We start from the raw sequence: 22107 nt of genomic DNA on the forward strand, positions 1-22107 counted from the left end.
AACTATACTGAAACAAGATGGGGGTAGCCACAGCCGCTGAGAGAGACTCATCAGGTAGTTTCTTTAGGTGCAGCTTTTTGTCAGATCAGAACAGTGCTTTCTTTGTGTTTATGCTTTTTATAGGGACTGTTAACCCAGTTTTAGTCCAAGCAATACATTATTCCTATGCAATGCACTGTCCAGAATCCAAGATGGCATAAACACAGGACCCAGCAAAACATATTAAATGTCTCTTGAGACTGAAGGAAGTGAAAAGACTCTGTGAATGGTGTCTACTAAGAGATCTCTGAGTTGGTGTGAGAGGGGAAGCAAAATGTCTCGGGAAAGCACAAGAGGTGGCGAGACAGGGAAGTGAAAGGTTTCTGAGGTGTTTGCAAAAAGTGAAGATACTGGGAAATCAAAGGTCTCAGGGACCTTTTCTGAGCTTCATAATAAATGCAGTTGAAAGGTGAACTGCCAGGGAAAGAAAGTATTTGTGTCCTTTACTGCTCCTTAAAGGGTTTAAAGTTATTGCACCTAATCCTCACATACCCCCCTCCCCCATATTGTGTTTTACAGAAGACCTGTTTGGTCCTCACGTGTCCTTATGTTATCCTGGAGGACTATGACACGATCTTTGGAGGACTTGGCATGGGACTTCACAGCTGAAGTTTGGATGAAACCTGATTTTTTTAACTATGTTCTTGCCCAAGGTAAATGGGGCCAAATAGCCTCATGATTTTCACATTTGCCCCAGTATGACCATTAATGTCATTCTTGTTGTGATCCTCTCTCTCTCTGTTACCCCTGGAAGTCTCAGACTGAAGCTGGATTCATCTGATGCCCTACTTGCTCCTAAACTTGCCACACTGGGTGGCTATCACACTGGCCACTTACCATCTTTTATCCTACACTTTGGCCAGAGGCACTGCCATATTTAAAAAAAAAGAGCTCCACATTCTTTTTGTCCAGTCTTTTCCTTTAATCACAACCTCAGCACTACAGATTGTAGTTGAAATTATTCTACATCTTTTCTAAAGCACCTTGAGAAGTCTTGGCAAATAAAGCCTTGCAAAAGCTGAGTTGGTTCAGCGACAGGATACTAAAGCAATCATTCCTAAGACCCGCAGAGTGTGAAGCCCCACAAATGGTATCCCTTTAACTCCTTTCATAATGGGATGAATAAAGTAGCCAGTCCTGATTTTGCATACATTGATCACTAGAGGGCAGTATGTGGTTAGAACTGTGTCCCGAAATGCTTTGCAATCATTGTCCAAAGGAATGTGGCAAGACCATGTTCTTAAAAAATAAATAAATAAATGCAGCATCTGCCTCCCCTAGAGCTGGTGACAGGCAGTGCCATCCACAAAAACACTCTGAGTCAACTCCCATTCCTGGAGCCTCATTCTCAAATGCCAATCTCTAGAAGAGGGGAAGCCCAGAACAATATAGCGGGAAACTTAGTTTTATTAGAGGTGATCTATGTGCATAGAGAAACAAATGCCTTCCAAAGGTGACACCCTTAAAAAGAAATCCTCTAAAATATGTAGGCATCTAACTCCCATTGAAATGACATTTGAAATGGAGGAAAACATGGCCATGTATCAAGGTGTAGTCAATATCAATAAGTGACTGCAGCCTTTCTACTATTCCCACTTCATTAATTACAAAACGCATTTTCCAACTCATTTTTAAAATAGCCAGCACTGTTCTAAAGGGACACCATTGTCCTGAAAATCACTTTTCCTTCTGAAAATACTGTGCCTGTTGTTAAAATTGGTATTGCTGATACAGATTAAAGATAAAATATTTTCTCTGTTTTTTTCAACGTTTTCATTGGCTGTTTGACAGCATTTTGTGTGCAGTCAGTTTCACTGATGATAGTTAATTGCACTTCCCATCTCATCTGCTAGCATGCAACATCTCAAGCACTGCTCAGGGGGATCTCATATGCTTAACCCAAGGTCCTGGCAGCAAAACAAACTGAGGAGGCATCAGGCAGGTGTGTGCCAAGAGAGGAAGGAGCGGAGAGATGGCTCTAAGCAGATTTAGTGATGTTGCTCTCTGGTCCACCCAACAGATCCTTCTAAACATCATCAGGAGAGCAGCAAACCCTTATGCTTTTTAAATGGCCTTTCCTTGCTATTGAAAGGGGACTCATTTAGAACAGTGTATTATTAGAAATAAATATTCCAAGTTGTGTCCCTCTAATATCTCTGTGACTGGGAATTGTCAAGGAATGGGATGTCCAGTCTGCTGACTGAAGCCCTAATCCTGCACACTGCTCCATATGGACTGACCCCAGAACCTGGCTCTTAGTCATGACTAAAGGACTGCTAAGCAGCACCATGAGAGGCTGGAAGCTTTTACTGTTGTTTTAAGGTTAGTCTTGTTAGTTACTAGAAAAATTGGTGAAAAAAATATTAAACCAATGTTAAATTAACTGCACACACAAAACCTAATAAATCAAACTTTCATTTTCCAATTGCAAAATGCTTTGGCCTCTCTCATGCATTGAAATAGTGATGAACACTCCCTTTTTCACAGACTTTAGTAACAAACAGGGAACATGTTTCTTGGTTTTTTAGGTATTTAAAATTTGTATTACATGTTACTGTATTTTGGTGTGTTACAGCTCTTTACCGGATGGAATCAGAATTACTCAACCGCATGTCATTACTGCTGAAAGGTAGATTCATTCCCGTTTAGTTCACACTTGTGGTTCGGGTGCAGGATCCATGTTATTTTCTCTCTGCTGCCATGAAACTTCTAAGTCCTCACTTGATTTGCTCCAATATTATCTCTAAAATTGGTTAAGATTTCAACATATGTACTAATTGAGAGATTTTTATGACCTTTGGGTAGTTCCACTGCCCATTGCTGAATAGGCACAAGCCTTGGTATTGCAAACATGGTGGTTCTTGCAGCCATTATATATGAAGTGTCCTCTAGACTAGAGGGTACCCTATTTTGGTTGTACTGTGAACGCTGCCCATATGGTAAAAGCAGGATGCTATTTTTAGAGACTCTGAATTACCCAGTTGTATGCCCCACATCAGGACAGTTGAATAACTGTTGTTAAACAAAAATGTACATGAATATTGCATGTGTGGCCTGAATCAATTGGGCCAGAGGTGACCCAGGCTAAACCTTAGTAGCAGTAAATCAGTCTAAATAGAACAGAGTACAGCAAATCAGAACTCCTGAGTCCTAATCCCAGTGCTTCTACAGACTAGTTCTGTGGCCTTGGCCCAGTCACTAACTTCTTTTTGCCTCCATTTGTCAATATGATACCTTCTATTATTTAGTGGTATTGGGAGCCTTAATTGTCTGTTTGTAAAGCTGTCTGAGATCCTCCAATGAGATACAAGCTGGCGTTGCTGGTTCCGTGATTCAGAGGACATACTCCTCAAACTGGTCCAGCAAGGAAGCTACAAGTGCTGTGGCTGTCCCAGAATAGAAAGGCTTTCTTCCCCTTTAGATTATTCTGAATCTGGCAGGAGTCAACCCTGGTGCAGACACCTATTGGGCCAGAAGGGTCCTACATGTTTGCAAATAGATGGCTCCTTCCTCAGGAACACTAGGCCATGAGTCAGGGCTGAAAAAATCAATAATTTGCTCAAACTGCAATTGCAGAATTCCTGGCTGCATTCTGTCTGTCTGCCTCAGACCAGGAGCTGCTTAGGGGGCTATGTGCAGACAGGTCTTTCTTTTGTATCTACCCTCAACTGAGTAGAAATTTTACTGCATTAAAGATATTACCTCACTCAACTTGTCTCTCTGCAGATTTTGCTGTTAAGCAAATTCACAGGAACGTCTCCAAAAGGCCATGGTCCTTGGCTCTAGCTAGCTAGGACTCTAGTCTCGGTCTGTTCCTGAGCAATCTGACTCCATCTCATTCTGCCATCTGGCCTCATTCTTTCCACATACAAGCAATCCACAGTATTCAGCTTTGAATCCAGCAAGATGGCTTTAGCCTCTTAAAGAACTGGACGGTTTACCTGTCCTAAGTTGCCTCCAGAACATCAGCGCTCTCAGCAGCACCCTGTCACCATGAGAGTGACATGGCAGTGAACAGAACGAGAGGTCTGCCCAAGCAAGCCACAGAGAGGACAGTGCCCCCGCTCTTCAGCCCCAGTGATAACGAGAGTCCTAGGAGATGTACTAGTGCTCTGAGAATTTTACATGACATTCATTGTCAAATTTTTTCCAAGTGGTAGAATAACTGGAGGGAGTCCAGGGAGTCAACTCCCAGGCATTTCAGGTTCCCGTTGGTACTTGCCACTCTGAGTCAGTGCAGATTCTAAGATCACTGCCTTCTTGCTTCCATAGCCCTGGGAAAGGAGACGCCAGCTGTACTCTGTCCACTCGTGGCATCAAGGTATGAGCTTGGGAAAGAGCTAACTTTTGTTTCTCTCCCCTCCCCCCACGCACACTTTTTGCTGTGATGATTCCAGACGTAATTTCTCATGAGTATTTCCAAGTGTCAGAGGTGAGCTATGCAGGGAGCAGGCTCCAAATAAGCTGAGCTGAGTTTGAATCCTAGGAGCTGGTGGAGGCTCATTGGGCATTAACCTTGCCCATGGCAGTACACAAGCTGTAGACAAGTCGCTCCAGCTCCCTGACGGGGACTCAGTGCACTGGTTAAATCCACATTAGTGTGTAGCTCTAGATGATATGGAGGTGATGTAACTGGGCCCCACAGCAGCGCTGCCACAAAGAAGGGCTTGTTAATATTGCAAGAGGCAGAGAAAGGCCTGATTGTGAGACATCCTTAGAAATCAGTGGGCACTCAGCATGCTTAGCACCTCTCAAAATCAAGCCCCATGATGCTGGACTCTTGCCTGCTCCTCACAGTCCTTCATGCCGATCAGGGAACAAAAGTTACTTGGGTGGCAATGGCATCACCCCCGAGCTCAGACAGACCCAGTGCCTGGATGGATTAAATCCAGTCTAATCTCCCTGCCGTGCCTGTAACCTGCTGGGTGTCCCCCAAATTCAATTAGCAAGAGAGTGAAAGCAGCCTGTCCTGGAAGAATGCCATTCTGTTAGCAGGGCAGAGGGAGGCCTCGTTAGGCTCATTTATACCGATTACAGCAGATCCTCACTAATCCTCAAGATTTCTCAGTTTAAGCTGTGAGGAGCTTGGGTCAGCAGCACAGCTTCTAAGCACTTAAATTCTTTGTATATCACAAGTTACTGTAATGAGTCATTAGCTAGAAAAGGGAAATGAAATGGCCAAGGGGAGGATAAACAAGAATAGCCTGTCTGTAAAAAAGGAAGGGGATGGTTTTGAGATATAAACACCAGGTTCAAGCTAATCTTTCCATGGGTTCAAGTCCATACAGGATCAACTGAGCCCTGAGATCCCATTGAGGTATATACACTGAGCACCAGATATTTTACTGTGTGGGGGACTTCAGCTCAAAGCACCTTCAAAGCAGAGCCCTTCTCCACTGTGCATGGACATTAAGGATCCCCTAGCACTTTTTTGGCAGTAGAGGGGTTGCCTCTGCTTCTTTAGCTGAAATTCCTTCCCGCTGCCCCAGGTGGCTGCATTTTGGTGGTGCTGTGAGTCTGAAGTTTATAAAGCACTTTGGGGTCCCCAGGGGCGGTCAGTGCCAAAAGCATGTATACACATGTTGGCCGTTATCAGTTATGATCAGAAGTGGCTGAGAAACCCTCTGACTGGCCAATCTCCGGCGATCAAAAATCATGAATCAGACCCCAAAAAATCATGAGATTAATTTTTTTTTTTATATTATGTTTTTTGGTCAGTCTTTTGATTTTTGAACTCCCCTTGCCCACCCCCTGCATGTGTGTGTGACAATTAGTGTTGTCCACCGTCCCAATTTTACTGGGAAATGTGATTTTGACCCCTGCTGGAGAAGTGCTCACACCCACATCTGCCCGTCTCCTGCCCAGCAATTACTGATGCCTCCCAACCTCCAAACCAATCCCCTCATCAGTTCTACCCCTGCAGCTCCCCTTTCATTTCTGCCCCATAAGTTCAGCCCCCCTCAGTTAAGCACATCCCCCACCTCCATCAGTTCAGCCCCCCAGCCTCATCTTCGCTCCTGCTGGGTTCTTCACCCTCCCACACACACACACCTGGAAGAGGCTGCAGCGGGAACCCCTCTGTACCCCTGCCCCTCCCCGGCTGAGTGTTGCAGGGGCAGAGTAGAGGGTTGTCCCCACTTCTCACAAGAGGGAGCAGAGCTGCTGAGCTCTTGCTGCTCCCTTCCCTCCTGCGAGAGTTGCTTCTGGGTAGCTGAGGAAACTCTTCCTACAGCAGCTCTGACTGTTGCTGGGTCCCAGGAGGCAAGTAAGGGGGCAGATAGCCAATCGAGGGGCTGGGCTCAGTCCCTCAGGCAGGGCTCAATCTTGTTAGCGGCCTGGAGCTTTTTGCCTTGTCTCCAGCCAGGCTTCAGCCCAGCCAGAATCCCCTCGCTGGGGGGCATGCCATGGCAAGACCTGGCAGCACTGCTGGTGAGGGGCCTTTGCTGGCTGACATTGCTCAGCCATGACAAACCTGAGCAGCTGGCCAGCCCATGTCAAGGCGGGGCAACCTTTGCCCGACAGAGACAGAGAAAGGGGCCTGGAGCTGGGCTGTGCTTTATGAAGGGGTTGCTCAAGCACAGCCCCTACCTCACACGTTCTTCACTTTTATCTGTAGTCCTGAGGTGCAGCCCATAGAGACACACAGATCACCATGCCTTGCTTCATTCAGTCCAAGCAGAAGGTTACACTGCATGCTGGGAGCCCCTCCTGCCCTATTGTTCTGGCCTGTGACCTAGGAAGGGGCTCACACAACTATGGAGGGTTTGTCTGGAGGAGGGGCAGCCACTGCCATCCTAATGCACCTGCTGCTGCACTCAGGGCTGGTATGTGTCACTCGGGATTGCACAGTTGCTGGTGAAGAGCATTTTTATTGGGGTTGCTTGGAGGAGATTATACAGAGACCTGGCCTCTGGTGCTTTTCTGTATCAGGCCCACTTCAGCTTCCTATGGGATGTGAATGAGCAAACCTGGCCTATTGCACCCTGCCTGGTCGCATATCACACAAGGGGTATCCCTTCCTCTGACACTGACCTTGGACCTCCTTCCTTCCTGTCTCAGAGGGAGGTGTTCCTCCTGATGGGCTGCTGCTGGGCAGGCCTCGAGTTGCTAGTGCCCTCTTTATTTCTTCTGCTTCCTTTCAATTCTAAGACTCAGCTGGCTTGGAAAGGGTCACATGTCCCTGCTATGAACAGGAGAAAGGGAAAGTGGCATATTGTTGTCTCTCCCCTCCCCAACACCACACTCATCTCTCCAGTTAAGAGAGTATCTTCCTCTGTGCCAGCCAGACTGCTTATTATTCACTGAGTAGCAGGCTTGCTTAACATCCGATTTGGCAAAAGAGGTGGGGGCCTGGGAGCTAGGTCTAATTGCAAGAGGGGGCGTTCAGCCTCCATGATTCAGTTCTCCGTCCCTCTGCTGCCACTGTCAGGTGGGTCGTTGAACCCAGCTTTCACTAATGAGGACTGAGACCATCCCATCCCCACCTGCAATAGGCCACTGACGTTGTCCGTAACATTCAGACACTACCAATTTAGATGGGAGCGGGTGCTATAGACACAAAAGGCTCTGTATCCTGTTACTAATCTGCTAAACCAGCCAGTCCCCTGACTCATGCTAGGTTTACACTTGTAACCTACAAGTGAAAGGCCCAGTGTCTTCTTCCCAATCCCTGGAGCTGTCCCCATCCTCTAGAAGCAGCACTGGAATTAGATTAATTCATGTGTTGGGCCTGTATTTATTCTGCACGGATGGTGCCTTCAATTAGTCCTCTTAAGGCCACAGTCATTTACTGTGGAGGGAGGTTACAAGCGATATTATCCATAGGAATTATCAGTAGTTCGGGTGGCTAAAACAGAGAATAGAGACCCATGGATGGGAGGCAGAACCAGGACTCAGTGGACATGATAGACTGAAACAGGATGGGGCTATCTTGAGGAGCAACATGGTCACATTCAGCTAAGGACAAAAACATTTAGAGACAGCAGCCTGAGGCCTTGGGGCTTATACTGATGAGCACAGGGCCACGGCAAGAAAGAGAGAAGGGAGACAGACGGACCCTTGCTTGTTCCATATTGTCCTTCAGGGCTATTTGGAAGCCTTCCTGGCACTGGCTGGGAGATGAAAGCAAAAGGATTATCCCTGGAATGAGATTATTAGATTGAAGATTTAATCTCTGACCCAGTCAGCACAAAAAAATAGCAAAACTCCCTGGGATTATTCAAGGTTGCATAGGGAGATAAAACCATCCCTGGGAGGAAGAGATTCTGCTGGAACCAACAGCAATTACTGCATGCATCCAGACCAGTCCTCTCTGACCTATCGTGCGGTTGATCCTGCATTGAGGAGCCAGCGGGTTTATGGGGGATGCCAAGACTTCCCTCAACAGATGCCTTGGGCTTTCGTGTCTACTCTAGCCCAACTACAGCCTCTTCATGCAGCACAGCTGTGCCCTGATGCAATCCATGGCCCCAGTGGCTCCATACGGCAGAGCTGGACTCAAAATTCACAGGTGAAATTGTGTTTAGTGATATTCTTTTCTTCCAGACAGCCCCAGATCAGAGTGAGAAAGCCTCCAATCTCTGCCATCACCAGACAGGAAAGGCACCTCCCTACCTTCCATCTGTCAGAGAGCACCCTTCCCCCAACACATGCATTGCACCTGCATCCCACAGGCTGATGCTTTGGCAGGGTTACTCTAAGCATACGTGATTATTTGTAAGCCCCCAGCAGCAGTAATGAGCAGAGAATGTGCCCAGTGAGTGAGATTATGCATTCTGGGGAATCCTGTGCAATTTGGACTCTGTGCAACCTCCATGAATGGGCTTATGTTTTTAAATAAATTAAGACAATGTCCCACCATCTGTTGCTGCAGGCAGAGGAGCCTCAGTGCAGGGGCAGGCAGCAAGCAGGCAGCCAAAGAGACAGTTACTGTGACTATTTTACCCATTCATCCAGGGGCCACATGCACGCAAACTCATTCCCATCACACACACACCCCTGCAATGTTCCTATTGCTCAGTATGCCATGCGCATGCACACTTATCACACACACATGCATGAACACTCAACACTTATGCAGGAATTCCCATCACACGCATACACAGGGGCATCCATGCACACTCCTATAAAATCGGGACATCTGGTCACCCTAATGCACACTCCTCATCACTCACACATACACATGCTGTTCCATCACTTCACACATTCCCATTGCACTTTGCGCACACACACAGGACATGCAAGCACACACACTCCTATTGCTTAGGGACATGCCTATACAAACATTCCCATTGCATGCACACATACACTCCCATCATACACATGCATATATAACTAGCTAGGGTTCTGTACTGTGCTCATCATAGCAGAATCTGTGCACTGCACACACACACCGTCTGCACACACATATCACAGGCCTGCACGTTTGCTTCAGTATTGTGTGCAACTACTTGTACATACACTTTCCTTTCACCTCTGGTGGGCACACCCACATACCTATAGTAGTACTGCACGCGCACACACAGAGATCTCTCATGCAAATAGCCATGTGCCCGCTCCCCCCCCACACACACACAAACAAACCTGCCCACACACTCCTGTCCAAATACTCTCATACATGCACACTCTCATACATGCTCCCACTGTTGGAATGTCAATTACAGACTGACTGGCACAGCAACAAGCAAACTGAAGCAAGAGAAAATCTTCATTCAGGGTATTGCGCCTTTGGGACAGACAGAATTTTGGAACCTGGCGGTCTAAGGGGAAAAAAAATAGCAACATTGGGCTAGTAGGAGGCTCTTGTATCTCAGCCCCTACCCTGGGAAGAGGGACAGCCAAGGATAAGAAAATGCTCCCAGGAGACTGAGAAATCCAGAGAGAGGGGACGATGCCCCTTGAACTGCAGGAGGAACTAGACCCAATGATCTAGTGAGTGACTGAAAGCCCCAGCCCAGAGAAATGGGGATGTGAATGGAGCAGCCCCAGCATCTGCCTGAGATACAGAGAGTGAGGGGGGGATAGGAGAATCTAAGGGAGAGCCTAAGATAAAGAGAAGGCTAAAGAGAGGGGGTATGCACCTGATGCTATAGAAAAGGGACAGGAAGAGCTTGGGGGCCAGTATCATGGTACATACTGCAGAGTCGCATACTGTGTTCTAGGGTGCACTTCTTAGTAGGCAACAGACAGACAGAGTCTCTGTATTCTGGATGACTGTACAGCCTCACACACTGTAATCCCTGGTGTAACTCCACTAACTTAAAGGGATTTCCAGCAAGGAGAAATTTAGCCAATTAAATCTTTGGTACCTGGTAGTATGTATATCTTGTGTTTGTATTACGCTGCCTGTGACTAGAATGGCTGGAGGTATCACTCACCCTGAACAGCACCCAATCACCAATCCTGCAACAAGCAGCACCTACCTCCCCTGGCTCCAGTTTGTCTCCCCAGGCACAATATGGGTCCCAAAGTAGTCTGGTTGGAGTGGATCGGTTGGCAGATGCTCCTCCCTCCAGCCCACCCTTCACCTCCCACAGAAAGGTCAGGGCTGCACACACAGCTTCAGTTTGCACATTTATCACCTTTTTTTTCCCCAAACATGTATTTGTAGTTGCTTTCAGTAAACATAACCACAGAAGACACAAGAATGTACCAGGGAGGCATAAATAACTCCAGACAGACACACAGCAAACACGGACACAGTTCACCAAGGGAATCCAACAGGTGCAGAGCGCGACCTGCTGCAGCCACCAAGCCCAGGTGGCTTTGCTTTCATCCCCCAATCTGAGAGGCTTTCTCCTTCTCTTGCTTTTCAGCAGTTGGTGGGAGAATAAAAGCAGGAGGGGAGGAGTCTAAAGTTGCAAACATCTCATGAAAACATCATGGCTTGTGCTGGCGCTGCAGTTTCCTGCTGTCGCCTTCTTGGAGGAACAGTTCCAGTTATAGGACATTATGAGTCTTTCACAGTGTGAAAGGGTGGAGGAGTGTGGGGACCACTTTGGGGCAGGAGAGGCGGATCATCTCGCACTGTCTCAAATGCATCCAGCCTATTAACCTTTGCATGGGAACATCGGGGCTAGATGCTCCACTCAGGTCTCTTCTGCCCTCACTGAGGTGCTGGTTCCTCTTCAGATGAGTGTAATCTTCAACGGGACATCATCCTAACAAACTCTGCAGCCATTGACAAACAGAGAGGCTAGAGAACACACCAACTGCACCAACACATTCCCATCCCACCTCTCACCATCCTGAGACACTATGCAGCCAACAGGAAAGCCCCACCCACACTGCTCACTAGTTTGATTTCTTTACTGATATTGGAGAGTTTACGCAACGTGTTCCAGGATCCCACTAGCCAGGGCAGTTCATAATTTGGGACACCTGCCTTAGAACAACGTAATGTCTCATTTCCACACTAAACTCTTTGCTGGACACTGACAAAGTATGTCTACGCAGCAGCTGGGAGATGTGATTCCCAACTTGAATAAATGTAAATGCACTAGCTCTGCTCGGGCTAGCACACTAAAATAGCAGTGTGGCCACAGCGGCATGGGTAGCAGCTCAGGCTAGCCGCCTGTGTATGTACCCAGGGGGCATTGAGGAGGAAACAGAAATCCACCATTGGGCTGCATGTGGCCACAAAGAGGTTTCTCTTCTGACATAGGGACAGTCTGTCCTAGTATGTGATCCATGGAGACATGCTTATCACTGAGATTCATTGAGAAGAGTTGTACAGCCAGACACCACTAATCAGGAATTTCCTACACCAGCCATCTCTCCCCCAATAGCCTTATCCTAACTAAGGAGAATCCCAGGAGATTCTGATCCGGCTGTCTCTCACCCCATTCCACAGATACCTGGGCCTCTTAGAACATAGAGATCATTTCCCTTCCTCTATTCCTGGAGCAGGGCGATGACCCAGTCTCTGATCCGAAATCCTGCCTGCCCCAGGGAAGATGGACAGTAGCTCATTCTCTCTCACCTTCAAAATCCACGTGCCCATCTCCGTTCAGGTCCACATCTCGGATGATCTCTTCAATATCCCGATGGCCCACCTGCTGCCCCAGCAACTTCTTCATGGCCTCCCGCAGCTCACTGGTGCTAATCTCTCCATCACCGTTGGTGTCAAACTGCAGGGAGACAACAAACAACAGCAGAAAGAGCACAGTCAGCTGGAGTGGACCCTGACTTGCTTTCTTGGGTACCTACAGTCTCCAGACTTGGGTCCCATGTTTTCCCCTCCTGAGTGCACATATTTGTCCATGAGGTCCCCTGAGTCCCTGTTGGCTCTCTCTTTCCTTCCTTAGGCATCTTCTCTCCTCCTGCTCTGATGCCACCCTGTTCCCTCAGGTCCTTTTCCTCTCCTCACAGACCCTATACATTATCGCTGTGCTTGGCCCATCTTCCTCCTTTGTTCCCTTTTAGGCCTTTGCTCTCCTTGTTGCTCTCCTTGGGCTCCCCTCCTTTCCATACTTGGTTTCTCTTCTTTCCTTCTCAGGGACCTCTTTACTGTATATGCTCGCTCCTCCTCCTCATTCCCCCACTGGTCTTCTCTCTTTCCTGCCTTTGCTCTCCCCTTCTCTCCACTTTTACTAGATGAGAGGGGGCACTCATCTCTCTGAGGGGGTCACACAGCACAGGGGGCATTCAGCTCTCTGAGGGGGTGATGCAGAACGAGGAGCGCTCACCTCTCTGAGGGGCCCCGCAGCACGGGGGGGTGCTCACCTCTCTGAAGGCATCACGTAGCTCCTTTACACCAATCATATCTGCAGTTTCTGCCAAAAGCTTTGGTCCCATCAGCTCCACAAAATCTTCAAAATCCACATGGCCGCCCACTTGGGACCAAGGGGAAATTTGTGTGTAAGAATTAATACGCCCTTTTTCCTTAGCCCAGCCGAGCACCCAGGGTAACACATCCACACATGGTTCCACTGGAGATCAGCCACCTATGGGAGAGTCAGGGTCTGACTTTCCAGGAGGCACAGCACAGAGAGTGCAGTTCAGGGGGAGAAGAAGCAAAGGTGGCATTACACCATCTTTGCACCCTCTGATTCTGGACAGGGCTGAAAGGGTCCTAGCTCCTCTAAATTACAGCAGGCCATCCCAAGCTGCCTATGGGCAGCAGGCAGCTCAGAATCCCCACAGCACTGTGTGCTATGGATCTGCTTCCAGCATACACCATCCCTCAGGGCTTGTGAGCGAGCAAGCACATGGTAGCCCTGCGGGTGTGTGTGAACAGCGGGAATTCTGCCTCAGCCAGTTGTATCTCCCGTATGGGCCCTATACTGCACTGGAGCAGGGGAGAAAATCTGTCCCAGAAGCTCAACACCACAGCTGGACAGGCTATTTGTAACAAGCAGTGTATTCAACAGATTAATGCATTTTCCTGTTTATGAAGTAGCTGCAATTGGTGAGGAGTTTCTCAAATTCCTACCTGTTTGTCAGATCACCAGACTGACCTAGTTATATAGCCTCTGGATCACCACACCACCTGACCTAGTTATACAGCATGTGGCTCACCACACCACCTGACCTAGTTATACAGCCCGTGGATCACCAAACCGCCTGACCTAATTATACAGCCTGTGGATCACCACGCCGCCTGACCTAGTTATACAGCCCGTGGATCACCAGATCACCTGACCTAGTTGTACAGCCCGTGGATCACCAGGCCGCCTGACCTAGTTATACAGCCCGTGGATCACCAGGCCACCTGACCTAGTTATACAGCCCGTGGATCACCAGGTCGCCTGACCTAGTTATACAGCCCATGGATCACCAGATCGCCTGACCTAGTTATACAGCCCGTGGATCACCAGATCGCCTGATCTAGTTATACAGCCCGTGGATCACCAGACCGCCTGACCTAGTTATACAGCGTGTGGATCACCAGACCGCCTGACCTAATTATACAGCCTGTGGATCACATGGCAACCAGTGCCCTGGTTATCTGCTATTTGTTATGTGTTATTTTCACATGGTACTGTTTCTGCTCCCTCTCTGGATGATTAACACTTTCTAGCCCAGGGAGTACAACAAATAATGCCTAGTGAATATTCCTGTGGGCACCATATAGCACTGCTGCAGACAGATGTAAGGACAAAGAACTGACGATAGAAGGAAGGGACACAAATACAGCCATATCCAATCACAGACAGGTTTGTGAATACACTTCCCCATTATTCCACCTTTCATGTGACAGCAGATGGACAGAGGGTAGCTCCTCAGCCCATCACTCCCCAGAGCTATCTCCTTAATACACTCACACTTCAAGCTAAACACCCCAGCACTCTGCTCCGACATAGCACCACGCTCACACCAAAGGATCTCCCTCCTTTCAACACCCAGTCTCCCTCCTCAGTGCACACCGCCTAGAGACCAGGTTCAATACAACAACATGCAGCAGCTGCACACCAATACCTTAAACACCCATATCAAGGGCAACACTTGACTGTGTACACACCAAGGGCAGTCCTATGTTGGTGTATCTGTCTCAACACATTGCTCTTATACCTCACTAACTATCTACAAACCCAGATAGGTTGGTAGGCTGGAGACAAGCAAACTGACTGATGCCCAGAGAACTAGTCAAACAGACAGATGGGCTAGCAGAGAGAGTGGGTGACAGACAGGCAGGCAGGCAGCCAGGAGAACAAAGGAAGAGGAACAGATGAGAGCAAGAGACTGACAGCTAAAGCCCAGCATACGGAGGCAGAGAATGGCAGTGACAGGGGAACATGCAAGTGAGGGGTCACACTCACAATTCATGTTGATCTGCTGGGAGAGCTCTATGAGCTCCATCTCGGTAGGCATGTAGCCCATGGTCCGCATGCAGTTCCCCAGGTCCCTGCAGTTGATAAACCCATCCTTGTCTTTATCAAACTCCTTGAAGGCTTCTCTTAACTCTGTCAGGGTGAATCCAATAAGGACAGTGTTGTCAGTGATGGTATTAGATACAGTTCCCAGAACACCCCCACAAGGAGTCAGCAGCACTCTGGGATGCTAGGATCTCAGAGATGTTCTTTAGGAAGGTGCACATTCCCCCTGCAGATTCCCCGGAGAGAAGCTAGAACTGGAGGAGCTCTGAGCTCCACCCCACTAGCACTTCTGCACCGTGCCCTACAGCAGTCCCTGCTCAGACTGCAGAGTCTTTGAATGGTCAGATAGTCAGCACTCCTGCACTATGTTCTACAGCCCTCCTGCAGGAGACAGGGCCGCCCGGGCGGGGAGGGCAGGTGGGGCAATTTGCCCCGGGCCCCACAGGGGCCCCCACGAGATATAGTATTCTATAGTATTGCAACTTTTTTTTATGGAAGGGACCCCCGAAATTGCCCCAGGCCCCTCAAATCCTCTGGGCAGCCCTGGCAGGAGATGGAGTAAATGTGATCTCCCCCAAAATCATCACTCCAATACTACACTCTACAGCCCCTCTGTCAGGATAAGGAAAAGTTATTTACTTATTCCCATAATACAAGAACTAGGGGTCACCAAATGAAATTAATAGGCAGCAGGTTTAAAACAAATAAAAGGAAGTTCTTCTTCACGCAGCGCACAGTCAACTTGTGGAACTCCTTACCTGAGGAGGTTGTGAAGGCTAGGATTATAACAATGTTTAAAAGGGGACTGGATAAATTCATGGTGGCTAAGTCCATAAATGGCTATTAGCCAGGATGGGTAAGAATGGTGTCCCTAGCCTCTATTCGTCAGAGGATGGAGATGGATGGCAGGAGAGAGATCACTTGATCATTGCCTGTTAGGTTCACTCCCTCAGGGGCACCTGGCATTGGCCACTGTCGGTAGACAGATACTGGGCTAGATGGACCTTTGGTCTGACCCGGTACGGCCTTTCTTATGTTCTTATGTTCTTAGGAGATGGAGTGTATGTGAGCTGCCCCAAAGTCAGCACTTCTGCACCGTTCCCTATGATGTCTTCTGCAGGGAGTGGCTAGAATGAGAACAGCTATGAGCTCATCTACCTAGTTTTACCCCAGATTTCCCCCCCCCCCCCCCCCTGTGATCAGTCTGGCCAGCAGTATATTTTCACTGAGCAGAGAGAAAGTGAGACATGGAGGAAGGGTCAAAGTTTTACCTTCAATTTCTTCTGGTCGCAGTTCTCTGTCCTGCAATGAGAGAACATCTTCTGTTAAACCCAACCATTTGATAGGAAAGTGGTGTCAGAACAGCACTTATGAGTACAGGCAGGTCTGGGAGCATCACGCACAAGCAAGAAAGTGACAGACGAAACAAGAAGGTGATGACATGTTTAATCCGATCTACCTGGCAAGGCATCATTCCCTTTCCTATTAGGAGGGTGCCAGCAGCTGCCTGCATACTTCTCTGTGGAAGCCCATCTCCATTTCGCCTGCTGGCCAAGTGGGCAAATAGAAGTGTTGTTCCACACCTCAGGTCCAGGGCAACACAGGCTTCTCAAAGGGACTCCAGCACTCCACTCCAGATGGATAAGCTGGCACTGAGAGCCTCCACCGTGTGCCTGTATCATTCCCCTACAGTGACTCTGAGTGGCGGAGTCTGGCACCGCTGTAGTTCGGAGCTCCTCTGAAGCTCTTACTGTATTCCCTACAGCAAGTCCTGCTGGGAATGTCTGGGTCTGGAAATAGCTGCACCACAACCAACAAGCCTATAGTGATTGCTGCTGGGAGGGAGAGCAGCCATGAGCTCTCCCAATACTGTTCCTTAGAGCCACTCCTGTAGGGAGGGACTGGAACTGTAGAAGCAGTGAGCTCACCCCAGATACAAACATTTCAAACCCAAGCATGTAGGCAGAGAAACAAAATATACAGCAGCAAGGTCATCTACAAACGAAACAGGACAAGGATTCACCATGATCAGGAAACACTGCAACTTCAAACATCCAGTTTGGTTTTGTTGTTTTCAGAGAGGGGAGGGATGTAAAAGAGTACAGGAAAACTCCAGAGACTGCATCAAGAGGAAGAAAAGATGAGTGTGGAAATGCACTGCTTTCTGGTTACTAAAACCCCCTTCTAACTCCACTCATGGCTCCCAGGCAAATCCAGAATATCTGAGAATTTGGAAACAGAGACAAAATTTCCCTTCTTGTCTTGAGTCCTGGCTTCTCCCCTCATCTCCCAGGGGTCTGCAGCCTCACCACAGGTCCCTGGAGACTGTGCCCTTGATCTGTTTCATAAGGATGAGCTCTTGCTAATTAACCGCAGGCTTCTGTGGTAACTCTAGCGGCAGCTGCCCGGAGAATACAGCAAACTAGGACACACACTGGTTTACGTCTGTGCAAAAAGGGGCTGTGCCAGAGAAATGATCAGCTTGTCATTTATAACCTTCCCAGAGGCATCTCTGTGCTGCATGGAACTTTCAGAGAGCTCTAGCTCTGCAGTTTCATCCTTCACAGATCTGGTAATTTCAGACATGTCATCCCATTTCTTCTGCTTTCAAAGACACTGATTTGTAAAAGAGTTCACACTCTTTAAAGCAGGCACAGGAGGCCTCACTGCCTTCCTATCAGTGATATCATAATGAATTACAGTAACACAGTGCTTAATCTGTGCCAGAGCTGAGCCCCCGCACCTCTGGGCTTGGCAGTTCATAGCCCCAGTATCTCTGGGCTTGCCACATCACTTATGAAAGTAAAAAAATTGCTCGAGCCCCGGCACCTCTTTCATTACAAATTAAGCACTGTTTGCATATCTCCAGCCAAGAGTCTCCAAGCTCTTTATGAACTTTAATGATCCCAGGAGTCCTTCTTGAGCGCCACCAGTCTGATCAGGAATGGTCAAGATACAGAGGTATCATCAACTCAATTTTACAGAACAGTGAATTGTCTCATGCAAGGTTACTCACTACATCTGTGGCAGCATCTGGCTGAAACACAGGTCTCATGCCATCTAGGCCTGTGCTTTAACCACTAGACCAGGCTGTACCACAGTAGATGACTGAAACCCCATTATAGCCAGCATCATTAACTCACCAGAATGTCCAAGAGGAAGTCTCAAGACTTTTTCAGCCTGGCCTCTATTTTTGCACATAGAAGCATTTGCATGTGCAGAGATGTGAGCACTTCTTTGTGTGTGCAGATTCTGTCATTGGAGGGAGCCAAAGACTGTATGTGCAAAAGAAGAGGCCACTCCAGGTCCCTTAGGAAATCTAGCCCAAATTGTAACTGGTGTCATGAGATTTTCTGTTTTAAAGTCCAAGGAAGCTCCCTTAAAAATTATTAAATAGGAAAACATCTGCTTAAGAAGAAATCAGCTGAAGCAGTGTAAAGCTTTCGGAGGAGAACATATGGAAAAAGGGATACACCTTTTCAAAGAGCTCAGGTCCTAGGAATACACTAGAGGTGATCATCAACCACTCCATCATAAGAAACTTTCTGGCATTACTTTATTTCTGTCCTATGCATGCTAAATCCTGCTGGTCTAAAGAGCCAATGAGGAGAACAGCTGTTTATAAATACATTAACTCCGCACCAGGGCTGTTGTCAGAGATGTCTGTGCTCCTCTCTTTGGAGCCTCCTAGGATATTATGAATTTCCAGGCTCTGAACATGGTGGATATAGTCACCTGCAAGCTATTTACATTCTAAATGGAATTTGGATCCAGTTCTTTACATAAGCACATATTATTTGGTAGATGTTTGTGTGCCAGTTTATACATATGTGTGTGTGCACTTGCTTGAGAATATTTCTGCATGTGTTTTAATGTGCTGGCTAATGGAATATGTGATTGTCTGCTAGTAGTTGGAGGCTGCAGAGAATAAAAACTTACAGTGAGCAATAACTAATGGTGACTTGTCTTCAGCTCAAGTGGAAGAGGATTAGGTTTTAGAACTAAAGGTCCTTGATTCTATTCCAGCTAAGGACAAGTATGTCTTTGCGTGTGAGTATATAGAACAGAGATTTATTATGGAGGGATGCCTGACAACTGGATTTTAACTGCCACGAATGTCAGACACTGAGAATGAGTTTTGTTTGACTGGAGGAACATGTAACAGTGCTGTAACGAGGGAGAGGCAAGCGAGGCACTTGCCTCAGGCGCGGAAAGCGGCAGAGAAAAAAAAAAGCCGCTGACACGGAGATATTTATAACCTGGGTGATCTCCCCCACCCCCACCTGCTGCCCACCCCCGCGCCTCCCCTGAGTGTCCCCCAGCCCGACTTGCTCCCCGCCACCCTTCCGGGCCCCAGAGCAGAGAATCCCTGTCCCTCCCCTGCAGCTCCATGCTGCGTCCCTGCAGCAACTGCTGCCGCAGGGTCCTAGTGCCCCCCATATCCACAGCCAGGACAGACTGACTCTGAGCCTGCCCTTCCCCTTCAGACCCTTTCATTTTCCAATGGGACCCTCCACCAGCACAGGGCCCCCCCCCGTCCGCAGTCATCGCTCCTGCTCTATGCTGGGCAAGGAGACAGCCCCATCCCTCACCCTCAGTGAGGCTACAGTCAGGGGCAACAGCAGGGGAGGAGGTGCACGCAGCACCCCCCAGCAAGGGAGATTCCTGGACCTGAGAGGGGCCCCTAGGAGCACATGCAATGACAGTGGTGGGGGTGAGTGTGCTGCTGGGGGGGCAGGAAAGGGGGGCTCCTCCCCCAGAGCTTACTGCTGCCAGCAGGGAAAGGACTGGGGGGAGTCCTCCTCTCTGGCTCCTGTCACGGAGCAGCCTGCCTGCACCCCAAACTCATCCCCAGCCCTGCCCCATCCCAGAGCCCACACCCTCAGTCAGAGCTTTCACCCCCCCACTGCACCCTCTGCCCGAGCCCTGAGCCCCTCCAGCACCCCAAACACCTCATCCCCAGTCCCAGACAGAGCCCTCACCCCCCACACTCCTACTCTCGCCCTGAGCCCCTCCCACACCCCAAACCTCCCAGCCCCAGACAGAGCCCTCACCCCTACTCTCTCCCTGAGCCCCTCCCACACTCCAAACCCCTCATCTGCAGCCACAACCCACAGCCCTCACCCCTGTACCCCATCCCTCTGCACCCCTCCCATCCCCAAACTCCCTCCCAGAGCCTGCACCCCAATCCCCTGCCCCAGCCTAGGGCCTGCACCCCAGACCTCCTCCCTCACCCAAACTCCCTCCCAGAGCCTTGGGCGGGTCGGGGGGCAGAGTTTGGGGGGGCAGAGCTTGGACGGGGGCGGATTCTGGGCACCACCAAAATTTCTACAAACCTGCCACCCTGATGCCCTGAGACTGAACTCTCCCAGCATTCTCAGACACATGCTGATCCCTAGGTGGCCACACTGCTGATATCCAGCACCTCCTCTCTTAACCTGTGACTCCCTCTCTGGACTGGAACTGGACTGGAACCAAAGACCATCTTGGAAGCAACATTACCAGCCCAAGCAGTCAAAAATCATGAGTTAGACCCTCCCAAAATCACAGGCTGTACCGCCACTGCTTCATTCATTCTTCGGCAGCAATTCGGTGGCAGGCCCTTCCCTCCGAGAGGGACTGAGGGACCCGCCGCCAAATTGCCGCCAAAGAAACGGCCCTGGGGGAGGGTACAATTTTATATTCTTGCCTTGGACGCAAAAATACCTAGTTACGGCTCTGACATGTAATGTACTGGATGAGTGTATGCAAGTGTGTACACCTAATCACATATATGCCTATATGTGTGTTAATAATATGGTGTCTGTGTATATGTGTTTAAGTATGTTAGTAGATATTAAATGTTTGTGTGCAGGGATATGTGCTTTATGTTACTGTGAATGTACATTATGTAAACATGTCTCTATGCATATTTGACATGTCTGTGTGTATATTTTTGCATATTTTAAGGTTGCAGGAATGGATGTGTATGTATGCATATATATGCTTGGATGGATAGAAATATAAATATAGGTGTGTGTTGTATATTAGTGGGTATATAGGTACTGATACTTGTTTGTGCATTGCTATTTGAAGGTGTGTGAACAGGTAGCTATTTTGAGGTTTGTATGTATGTGTTCTCCTGTGCAGACATGAGAGTGTGCATGGATGTGTGTATGAATCTGAGCTTGTGTGTCAGAGTGAATGTGGATGGGTATGCATCTCAGGCCATATTTGAGTATGCTCCAAATGTGGGCACCTTGATGGGACAGACAAATCCAGTGAAGCACATATAGTGGCCATTTAGGCTCTACGTACTAATCTGAGCCTCCACGTATGGGATGTTGATGTCTCACTGGAGTGTCATATTTGAACGTTGGACTTCTCAGATATATATGAGTCCGTATGACTGTGAGTGTTTCAGTGCGACTGATCTATCCATCTGTATACGTATTTCTACAATGCCTACTACCTAGGTGCCAGGGTATCTCCGCACTTCTTTCAGTTCACATGCCTGAGCATGTATGTGTGTCTGTAAGTCTGCATTTGCAGGTCTGAGGCTGTAGGTTTGTGACCTGTCGCTGGGAGAGCTCAAAGTCCCATGTATGGAGGCAACATGTGTGGCTACACGTTTGTGGCAATGTGGGCATTGTGTTTTGTATATTTCTCGCCCAGCAGGGTGTAACTTACGTACAGGCTGCCTGTTTTCTGCGAAGCCCTTCCTCAGGAAGATGCATGCTGGCCCCAGCAGGTTGTGCATGACGGCGCAGTTCTGGGCCAGCATCATGAGTGGACCTTGGTACTCGCAGGCTGACGGCCCCTCTTCACTCGTCTGAACAGCCTTATAGCAGGTCTTCTCCTCATGACGAATCTTCCCAGCCAATCAGCAGCAAGTAAACAATACAACAGAGGAAGTTACCTCCCCATGTCTCTCAGTCTTTGATCTGATGTTTTACTGGGCTGCCTGACAGAGTAATTAGCCCTAAATTTCCTTCATCTTTTCATGCTGGGTCCCTCCCACCAGTCTAGTCCAGGCTTGTATAGAAGCAGTAGGTACAGGAGTTCACTGTCAATGGCTGATAAAAGTCCAGCCAACCAGGAAGATTTCACTTTGAAATGACATCAAACTTTCTCAAAGCTGCACACATCCCTCCAGCTACAGATGAAAGGGCCAGGATAGAAAACGAACATGTCCCGTCCCTCCCATCTCCAGAGTGAATGATTTCATGTGTGGCCTGCAAGGGAATAGCACGCCCAGACATAACAGTCTGTG

The 22107-nt window shown here is 48.5% G+C and overlaps 1 protein-coding gene across 7 annotated transcripts in view; it reads right to left on the minus strand.

The window, feature by feature from the left end:
- Nucleotides 1-10608: 10608 nt before the first annotated feature.
- The window catches only part of CABP1 (calcium binding protein 1), a 34382-nt gene continuing 22883 nt past the window's right edge, over nucleotides 10609-22107 (minus strand). For 4 of the 7 annotated variants that reach the window (XM_039505798.1, XM_039505801.1, XM_039505800.1 and 1 more), the window contains 6 exons: nucleotides 21529-21705; nucleotides 16127-16157; nucleotides 14799-14942; nucleotides 12763-12872; nucleotides 12020-12167; nucleotides 10609-11208 (listed from right to left, as the gene is read on the minus strand). In XM_039505798.1, coding sequence (XP_039361732.1) covers nucleotides 11183-11208; nucleotides 12020-12167; nucleotides 12763-12872; nucleotides 14799-14942; nucleotides 16127-16157; nucleotides 21529-21705 — 636 coding nt within the window. In that variant the 3' untranslated portion in view covers nucleotides 10609-11182. Of the gene's footprint in view, nucleotides 11209-12019; nucleotides 12168-12762; nucleotides 12873-14798; nucleotides 14943-16126; nucleotides 16158-16314; nucleotides 16695-16878; nucleotides 17273-21528; nucleotides 21706-22107 lie in introns of those variants that run through there. The other 3 variants (XM_039505804.1, XM_039505803.1, XM_039505799.1) reach the window with 3 other exon arrangements.

This window comes from Mauremys reevesii, linkage group 18 (assembly GCF_016161935.1).
Source record: "Mauremys reevesii isolate NIE-2019 linkage group 18, ASM1616193v1, whole genome shotgun sequence".
NCBI lineage: Eukaryota > Metazoa > Chordata > Testudines > Geoemydidae > Mauremys > Mauremys reevesii.